At 39.6% G+C, this 10,656-nt stretch overlaps 1 protein-coding gene across 1 annotated transcript; it reads left to right on the top strand.

Annotated features, from left to right (window-relative positions):
* Positions 1 to 2,289: 2,289 nt before the first annotated feature.
* On the top strand, positions 2,290 to 9,231 carry LOC130905339 (uncharacterized). Its single transcript, XM_057818639.1, has 2 exons — positions 2,290 to 2,305; positions 6,487 to 9,231. The coding sequence occupies exon 2, from the start codon at positions 6,492 to 6,494 to the stop codon at positions 8,991 to 8,993; it is 2,502 nt and encodes an 833-aa protein (XP_057674622.1). The 5' UTR covers positions 2,290 to 2,305; positions 6,487 to 6,491; the 3' UTR covers positions 8,994 to 9,231.
* Positions 9,232 to 10,656: the final 1,425 nt, after the last annotated feature.

Here is a 10,656-nt window from a genome sequence, read left to right as displayed (position 1 = left end):
GGCGTCACAATCCCTTGCCTCCTCCCCAGTCCTGCTCTGCTCTCTCGTCTCAGTGAGTCCGTCTTTTTCCAGACTTTTATCATCGTAACGCATAGAAATCGTAACGCATAGTAACGCACACCTTTCCCGCCTCAGTAATGGTAACGGCGTTGCCAAGATTAATTAGATTACTCACTACTGAAGAAAGTAACGACGTTATATTCTAACGCCGTTAATAACAACACTGGTTAGAACTACAGACCTGTTTCAAAATGTATTAAGAGTTGAATAGCTGAATAGCTGAAATTAATAATTATATTATTGTTCCTTATTAAAAGGGAATGTATATTTTTGCAGATACAGTATACCTGTATTTGCTTTTGTAGAGGGAGATCTAGAACCCATGCTAACTCATCCTCTGACTTTTTTAGGTCCATTATTTTCATATGTAGATCTACGATCATTTGTTTTATTTGAAGGTTCCACCACAATTCTTCAAAGATCAACAGGTGCATGTTTCTGCTGTAATCTGTGCTAATGTGGTGGAAACACAGACAGTTCTCAGGGCTGTTTCTACCCCCCCCTGTGAATTCCATTTCTATAGTCCCGTAAGAATGCACACTCAGTATGCATGACTTGGCTTGAGTATCTCCCATGAAGCCTTAAAATACTAGGTATATATTTCTGACGCAATCTGTGAAAATGTGGTGGTGAATAGACAGTTCTCCATGGTGTGTCTCCTCAACACTGTCCTATTAATATACACATTCTGACCATTGCCACCATTGCCCCTCCTGATTAAGTATAAAACAGAAAGTCCATCCATCCATCCGTTTGTCCATCCGTCAGTCCATCCATCCATCCTTTTCCTTTTAGTAGACAGGTCAAATTTGACAATTGCCTCAGTGTGCTAACATCTGTCCCAACCCTCAAAAATCTGTAAAATATTTTTATGTATAATATTTTGTGTCACATGGTAAAAATTAATCACGGTGCTGTCATATATTAGAAGAGTATGTAAGGGGTCCGCTTCATCAGACCAAAGCTACAGAGAGCTTCAAAGGCTCGGCTTAACACATGACAAATGAAACAGCAAATGACGTCCACTGGAGTGTAGATAGATGCATTTCTGGGTCCATTTGTTGACAACAGCTGCGAACACACAGCTTGCTTCCACCAATAAGAGAGAAATATTGGCTGAAAACATGGGAGGGAAAATTGCACTAACACGAGTTGCACTTGCTCCACTGCTAAAGAAAGCATGTGTGAGTGCCTAATTGGCTGTTCAATCTGCTGTGGCTGTCCTGTCCGGACCTGCGACACATTGCTGATGATTCACATAGTCTGTCATCTGCAAAAATATCTCACAATAAAATCCAACAAAGTGATATCTCCTTGTCGTTTTGCATTGTCCCTGCTTAATAAAGCCCAGTGACAAGAATGGCTTGTCACTTCCTTTTACAGTGCAATATTTTAGTTAGAATCAAAACACTGACATTGGTCTATGGCCCAACCATTGATGCACGTCTGGTTGGGCCCTTCAAAAATTGCGTGATTGCTGCCATCTAGTGGTATGCAGGAGACATGGCATCATTATTATTTTTGGGTGAAATTATTATTATTATTATTTACTCAAATTGCTCGTTTGTGAAGTATTTCTCTGAACTTTGGTTCGCCAAATCACGAAAATTATGTCAAATATTGCCCGAATTTCGACTTTTACCTATGAATTTATGATGCAAAATATACATCCATCAAGACATTTTCAATACCACTTATTTGTGTCAGGGTCAAAAGATGCTGGAGCCATTCCCAGCTGACTTTGGGCAAAAAGCAGATTGCACGCTAAACTGGTTGCCTGTCAGCCCTACGGCGCAATCACACACAGGGACAAAAAAACCCAAAAACATTAAGAACCTTTCTCAGTCAACCGAATATTGAAATAAAATCTTAATAGTCCAAACTTATGGAGCCCTCCGGGTGCCACGGTAGAAAAAAAAAAAAAAAATCCATAGCTAATTTGTACCCACAGTTCCGTAAGTACGACGTCATTGTGCTTTCTGAACATAACTTCAATATAAGTACTGATAACTACATTTTCTACTTTCTTATGTTTGCGTAATCAGTGTACATGCATCATGTTGCACCAGAACAACTTATTGGGTGAAGCATACATAGAAATATCAAACCAAGCAATGACTGAGAGAGTAGGGCAGGTGAGATAGGTTATTGTGTGTGTGGTTGTGTGCGTATGTGTGTGAACAGTCTGGTGAGATGAACAAGTGGAGGTAGGCGGGCAGAGTGGAGAGGAGCACCTTGCATACAGGTAGGTTTTCATCTCTCTTAACGTACTTCGTACATTATATATTGGTCAGCGATGCAAAATTTTTGACTGCACTGATTATATACATCTCCATATTTGGCCCACTGACTAGCTGCAAACAGTAGATCAGTGGTGGAAAAAGTATGGCTCTTTCCATTTATTGAGTTGCAAACAGACATTTACAACATCAAAAGTTCTCTTATATCATCATCTAATTAAAACAGCTTGTCAAACAACTTTTTTTTTTTTTTTTTTTTTAATTTATTCATGCATAGTATCTCATTAGGAATAATATTCTCGAGATTAATTTTCTAATAAAGTAAGTTACTGTACTGTATTTTACACGCATATTTCTTAAGCTCAGCAGTTTTCCCTTAATTATTTCAGGAAAATGTGTATATTCAGTTTTTCTTTGCTTTTATAAATTTGGCAATGTAGAATTTGATTAAATCATTTCATGTAGATAAATAAAGAGAACAAAAACATTGCAATGATTAATTTCATTATTTTAAATATTCTAATTTAATTAACTTAAGATGTTTTAATTAAAAAAAAAAAAACCTAAAGTGATTAATTATAATAAAGGGTTGAATATTTGGTTTGTTCACTGACTTCATGTGGTTGGTTCACTGACCTCGTGTAGGTAATACAATGCACAAGTTAAATCTTGTAGAATAGAATTTTTTTTTCTCCCTTAAAAAACAGAATTTACTACCATGAAAAAAGAATAAAAGAAGCCTGTTGTGAATTGTAATTCCATAATAAACTCTTGTTTAATGACCTTCTATCCATTTTAAAATTCAAACGTAAGCACAAAAGTTTGCCTACCCCTGTTATCGATGATGTCATTTATTTGTTATTTTGTTTCAGGGCCTTCAATAACTTGGCCACCAGGAAAGTCAATTTAACTTTAATGCTGCGTAACATGAGAGTAGTCTCACACAGGTCACAAGGACCAATGCTGACTCTCATCCTTGTTGTTCTTGCTTGGTAATCCATGGTGTGAATATTTAAGGTGGCTATTCTTATTGTGTTATTGTTTTTTTTTTTTTTTTTTTTTTTTACCCTAAAACGAGCAAATAGTTCAACCTCTGCCATAATTTTTTTGCTTTTTCCATTGTGCATGTGAGATTTTCGAGGTCATCTTTCCCGAAGCAACCTGACACCTCAGCCATTCATACAGTGCCAAAGCCATTTTCTTTTTCTTCCAAAGGGTGTTGGGGGTGCGGAAACGTGCGCAGTGAAACGAAGATTTTTTATTTTAGTTTTTATATTTATTTTTCCACATCATCCTACCGTACATTTCCCTCATACAACGTCGCTATGGAAACCTCATTCACAAGGCGGTCAACATGACACCATTACTGGGGGCATGTCATATTTCTAGTGATGTTGTTGCTGTAAGACAGAGCTCACTTTCAAAGCCTAGAGTGAAACAATGAGCGTCTGTGTTACTTCAGGGAGAAATTATTTGACTCTGATGAAGTGTTTCGATAATGCATGAAGGATGGGACTTGAGCCACAAGTGGGCAAGTTTAGTAAAACCACCAAAGTACAGTGGGGCAAATAAGTATTTAGTCAATGGTAAATGGTGTTATACTTATATAGCGCTTTTCCACCTTTCAACGCGCTCAAAGCGCTTTACACTATCTCGCCATCTACCAACCACTAATTGTGCAAGTTCTCCCACTTGAAAATATTAGAGAGGCCTGTAATTGTCAACATGGGTAAACCTCAACCATGGGAGACAGAATGTGGGAAAAAAAAAACAGAAAATCACGTTGTTTGATTTTTAAATAATTTATTTGCAAATTATGGTGGAAAAGAAGTATTTGGTCAATACCAAAAGTTCATCTCAATACTTTGTTATGTACCCTTTGTTGGAAATAACAGAGGCCAAACGTTTTCTGTAACTCTTCACAAGCTTTTCACACACTGTTGCTGGTATTTTGGCCCATTGCTCCATGCAGATCTCCTCTAGAGCAGCTGGGGCTGTCGTTGGGAAACACGTACTTTCAACTCCCTCCACAGATTTTCTATTGGATTGAGATCTGGAGACTGGCTAGGCCACTCCAGGACCTTGAAATGCTTCTTACGAAGCCACTCCTTTGTTGCCCTGGCTGTGTGTTTGGGATCATTGTCATGCTGAAAGACCCAGCCACGTCTCATCTTCAATGCCCTTGCTGATGGAAGGAGATTTTCTCTCAAAATCTCCCGATACATGGCCCCATTCATTCTTGTCTTTACACAGATCAGTCGTCCTGGTCCATTTGCAGAAAGCAGCCCCAAAGCATGATGTTTCCACCCCCATGCTTAACAGTGGGTATGTCATCCAAATGTTCTCTAGCGAACCGCAGACGAGCCTGGACGTGTACTTTCTTCAGCAGGGGGACACGTCTGGCAGAGCAGGATTTGAGTCCCCGGTGGCGCATTGTGTTACTGATAGTAGCCTTTGTTACTGTGGTCCTAGCTCTCTGTAGGTCATTCACTAGGTCCCCCTGTGTGGTTCTGGGATTTTTGCTCACTGTTCTTGTTATCATTTTGACGCCGCAGGGTAAAATCTTGCGTGGAGCCCCAGATCGAGGGAGATTATCATTGGTCTTGTATGTCTTCCATTATCTAATAATTGCTCCCACAGTTGATTTCTCTACACCAAGCGTTGTACCTATTGCAGATTCAGTCTTCCCAGCCTGGTGCAGGTCTACAATTTTGTCTCTGGTGTCCTTTGACAGCTCTGTGGTCTTAGCCATAGTGGAGTTTGGAGTGTGACTGACTGAGGTTGTTGACAGGTGTCTTTTATACAGATAATGAGTTAAAATTCATCCATCCATTCATTCATACAGGTAACGAGTGGAGCCTCGTTAAACTTCATTAGAAGAAGTTAGACCTCTTTGACAGCCAGAAATCTTGCTTGTTTGTAGGTGACCAAATACTTATTTTCCACTCTAATTTGGAAATAAATTTGATTTTCTGTTTTTTTTTTCTCCACATTCTGTCTCTCATGGTGGAGGTTTACCCATGTTGACAATTACAAGCCTCTCTAATCTTTTCAAGTAGGAGAACTTGCGCAATTGGTGGTTGACCAAATACTTATTTGCCCCACTATGAAACACAACTTGTTCTGGGAGCAAGGTTGATTTCTGATTAATCAGGAACTCATGAAAATTATGCTAATATTGTATATGCAACAACAAATTCTAGAGTCAAACTATCATATGGAGAAATGAAAGAAAGTATGGTTTGTTCTTCTCTACCTTTTGCTGATTCTTGTCCTTAGTCTGCAATTAGCATCCCCAAAAACTCAAAAGCCCCAAGTACAATTCAAACATGCGCAGCGATAACGCTTTGTTGACACGCTAGCTATTTTGTGTAACTAAAATAATCTACAGTATATTTCCCAAAACGGATTGAGTTGGAAATTATTAAAAGATGGTGAGAGTTCCTTATCATTCATTGATTCTCAATGTTATCAAAGCATTTGTAAAGGTCCTTTAGTGTAATGATTGCATTTGTCTGTATTTATTGAATGATAAGTTAGGAAGAGGAATATCTGCTGAGAGCCGCTAAAATATTTTTTACCACCGAGATCAGCATTATACTTTATTCATTTCAGTTTAATTTGGATTTCAATACGGGAGATGTTGATGATCAAAGAGATCCAACAATGGTGAGGTCTAAATACTATCCAAAACGGTAGCACAGGGAAATAAGGACAAAGGTACTCTATAGAGAACATTAGAAGCCTTAGGGAAACTGAATATAGTACAGGTAATGATAACGGATACAATGGCAAAGTGCCGATGTCGTGGCACAGTTTTGAGGTGAAAAGAAAAACAATCAGTCAAATGAGCCCTAATAAGTTTGTGTTTCACATCTGATTGTGTAGAGAGGTCAAAGTGAAATCTGAGTAGACCTAATTCATATCCAAACCAATTTTTGTAGCATCCTTTGTTACAGCTATCTGAGCCTTGTCTACTCTCACCTTTGTAATTCAGATTTTTTTTCATTATTTTCCAACATTTTCTTTTTGTGTCTTCATTGAGGGTAAATGTGAAGAGACATATTGACTTATTATTTTGCTTTCAACATTTTCTTTTTATGTCTTCATAGAGGGTAAATGTGAAGAAACACGTATTGACTTATTATTATCCTTTTTTTTTTTTTTTTTTTTTTCATACTACCAGCCACAATGTTGCTACGCACTCAAGACAGACGTCCTCTCCTTGGATTTTCAGCGCTATTAACACAAAGTATTACCCATCAAAGACAATCTGCATCTACAGTGATTCCAAAAGAATCCATCTTTACATTACATTCTCTAACTTCACCACCTCCGTGGGCAACACAGGCACTTTCCAATCTGGAACAGGGAGAAAGAGAACTGCAAAGTCTCAGGGAACGCCAGCAGGCTGAGGTGGATGAGGTGAATCGGGAATTGGACAATGCAGCAATCGACGCCCAGAGGGAAGAACGTCGTCTCCTTGAGAAGATTGAGGGGGAACATAGAGAAGCCCAGCGTCTTTTGAGTCAGGTGAAGAGAGAAAATGCAGCAGCTGTGAGGGTTGTCCAATCCCTTATTGACCAGCAGCTTCGGAAAATGTGGCAGCTAAAGGAGCAGATACAACGATGGGGCAGTACAGCAGGGGGTGCCAACAAAAATCAGCTACAAAGAGGGGTAGCAGAGGTCACCCAGCCTTGGGAAATCTCTCTTACAATTAAAAGGGTCGGCTTCCTACCGACCGAATCCAAAAATCTATGCTTGGGGGAGGTCAACGTCTATGAGCAAGGTATCAATTATCCAATCGGTGTTTGTGGCGTCCAAGGCCAGAAATGTGCACTGCACTCAGGAGACTCAACATTTTCAAACGTCACCCCACTGGAAATCCGTAAAGAACCTTCAACACTCAAAGCTGGGCAAAGACATAATCCAGAGGACAGCACAAAGACAAAGAATGGAAACCTGCAAATTGCTCAGAAACAAAAAATGTTAAGCTCTACATTGAATGTGGAGCTCAGATCATCAATATCTCCCACACCGAGGCACCGTGGAGTATCAGAGTCCTCCCAAGAGGAGGAGGAGAACTCGAAGTGCTCAGACATACATGGAAGAGAGCTTGCAAATGCTACTGCATCATTCTCAAGTCAAGGAGAATCTGAAGGTGATGAACCAAATGGCAAATGGGATGGAACAGAGAGATGTTCCACTGTAAAAGGAAAGAAAAAGAAAAAAGGCTTTGCCCTTATCTCATGTGACCAAACATCCTTCCCCCTTGAAAGTGATTCCCTTTCCAGCAACAGTGTTGGATTCCTTTCCTCGAGAGCTAATTTATTTTCTGATAAAGCCCTATCCATATCAAATGAATCAAAGAACAACGTGAGTCCTATATCCCCAACAGCCAGTGAGGATTCATGTTTCACTTACACTGTGAATGTACCAGTCAACGGATCCCTCAGGCAGGAGCACCACCACTCACTTTCTTCTGACAAGTTCTCGGGTAAACTAAGTCCTGTAAGCCCCGGTGACAAAGGTCTCTGTGGAGCTATTAGGAAAGTCAACAAAATGCGACTGACAGCTGAACCATCAACATTTGAACTAGGCCAGGGACATGGTTCAGAGTCAGAAACAGACAGCAACACTACATATGCTGAGAAACCACATTCCAGACCCCAGACGCCCGTTCCAAAGGTGTTTGTCTTAAATCCTGTGAATCAATCTCCATCGGTGACGGATGAAGAATTTGAGGAATCAAAGCAGTACAAAAATTATAACAAAGAGAAAGATGTTGCAGAATTGAGGGCGTTGGAGGAAGAGAGTTTTCCTGCATTTAGCTCAGCTTTTCTAGTTAAACAATTTGGAAAACAAGGATCAGGACGCACAGATTTCAACTTGCCAAGTGGCGTACATGCAACAGCTAAAGGGCAGCTGTTCGTGGTGGACTGTGGAAATGCCCGAATTCAGGTGACCGACCTCCAGAAGAATGTTGTGCAGCAAGTGTCCACTTCCGGGACAGAGAGATCTTCCCGTATCTGCAATTACTTTGATGTGGCCGTCAACTCGAAAGGACTCATTGCTTTGACCTGCGCAGCTGAGCGAGCAGTGCTAGTCTTCAACCGTCACGGGCGGCTACTGCAGACTTTTGGGGGCACAACAAGTGGCACCACCAATGAAGAACTGGATGCTCCTCGTGGAGTGACTGTTAACCGGCAAGATGATTTCTTGATTGCTGACATTAAGCGTGGCACCGTCACTGCTCTGAAACTGGACTCCAAATCTGGGGCCAGGCTAGAGCGTACAGTTGTCAATGGTTACCACAGGCCATACCTGGTGGCAGCCTGTCTCACAACTGGCCTCATGGCGCTGTCAGAAAGAGGCAACGAGACTGGCCGTGTGCCATGTATTCGTGTCTTGGGGCCTGGATGGAACACAATACGAATCTTGGGGGTCTGCTCCGGCCTCGGGCCTGTCCTGTCCTGCCCTTGGGGGCTTTGTATCGACAGCAATGGGGATGTACTGGTCGCAGATTGGGGGAAGCAGCACCACCAAATTATTCTCTACCCATCTAAGGGTGCTGGCTGGCCACTAGTGACGGACAACCTGAAAAGCCCAAGAGGTCTATCTCTGCTCCCTGATGGTCACATGGTAGTGTCGGACAGCATGAATCATTCTGTCAAGATATATCGCTACAAATGACTCCAAGAGGATTAAGAAGACCAGAAAATATTTGTAGTAAAGTCTTTGATTAACTTGAAGAGTATGTGTGAAGTAACCCACATTCAGTTAAATTAGTCGAGACTGCTCACTACTACAGTTATCTACAAACTGTTTTCACAAATGGAGCATGGAAATGTCTTTTTTTTTTCTTCAAGCATAAAGTATATATCTGATTAAATGCCACTCATATATCTGATCAAAAGTTATTAAATGAAAACAAAACTGCCCTTTGAGTTTATACTTAAACGTAAAGCATTGATATGTTTTAAGAGAGATTATATGATATCAACACACACTAAAAATGTAAATATACAAACTATTATAAAGTATAAAAATAAAACATTCTCATAATAACCCTCAGGCAGCCAAGCTATTTTAGTGACTAACATGACTGATGGATTTATTTGCACTCTTGTTTTCTTATCTTGCGTCAAATATGAAAATAACAAACCATTCATTCATCTTTCGTGCCGGTTATCGTCGCAGGAGTCGTTGGGTTGCTGGAGCATATCCCAGCATGAAAAATATACATTTCTTTTTGTAAAATATAAATGGCGGAAAACACTCATGTGAATTGAAGTTCCACTGTGAGACTCCCCCATTTGGCCAACTTTTAAAATTGTCCAATATGCATGTGTAATACACCATTGGAAAGCTTAAAATCTCAATTTTCTGGGAGATGAAAAATTTTGAATTGGAGGGCATTTTTTAAAAATAAATGTTTTTTAAACAGCAAAACCATATCTGGAGGTGAGAGCACGCGAGAGCAGAATTACAGACGCCGTGACTTTAACAAGACATTATCGCGTACTTACCTTGTTTTGATCCAAAAACTCCATGTAGCATGTATCAACGAGTGTCAAGACACAACTGTGAATGGCCACAGCTGGATTTTGGGGGGATTTTATGGGTGAAACATGGTAATATAACAAGGGTCGTGATGCAAAAATCGCAGACATTAAGGATGGGTCGAGATTTTCTTTTTCATATATTTACCCTTTTAAACTTTTTTTTTTTCAATTTTTCTTTGTTTGGATCAATTATTTATCATCTAATATATCGGAGAAAATGCGACGGTAACAAAAAATAATACAATTAAGCGATAGTTATGAGGTAGATAGCCATGACTTTTTTACAGATGCCATTTTTTTCATTGTGACATAACATGTTTAAAAGTTTATAATATGTGAGTGAATGATTTTTTTAAGTCGTTTTTTTTTTTTAAACAAAATATGAGACATCAATGAATGAGTCTAAGCTGAATGATAAATATAATTAATTACCTTCATTTTATGGCAGGGTTGAAACAAAAGCGGTTGCGTGACGTCTGTAAACGGGGATTTTCAGGGTAAAACGGACAGATTAAAAGTAGTTTGGGAGCTTATTGCGCCATGAATCTGCTATGGCAGTATTGTTTTATCAAACACAGCAGTTGTTTTGGCTTAAAATACAGCAGTTTCTTATAAAGAGGAGTTCAAGACCAGAAACTGCTTTTTCAGTCTTGTCTGTGTTTTCTGCCATATGACAATGTGGTAGGATAACTATAGCATCATAACCAATGACTACAAAATACGACAATACGTTACACAAATCTCCTTCAGCTTTATTTCTGTAAAAAAAAACTAAACAAAAACACACACAC

This window comes from Corythoichthys intestinalis, chromosome 2 (assembly GCF_030265065.1).
Source record: "Corythoichthys intestinalis isolate RoL2023-P3 chromosome 2, ASM3026506v1, whole genome shotgun sequence".
Taxonomy (NCBI): Eukaryota; Metazoa; Chordata; class Actinopteri; order Syngnathiformes; family Syngnathidae; genus Corythoichthys; species Corythoichthys intestinalis.
The sequence above is the reverse complement of the archived record's forward strand: the minus strand, read 5'-3'. Positions and strand labels throughout refer to the sequence as shown.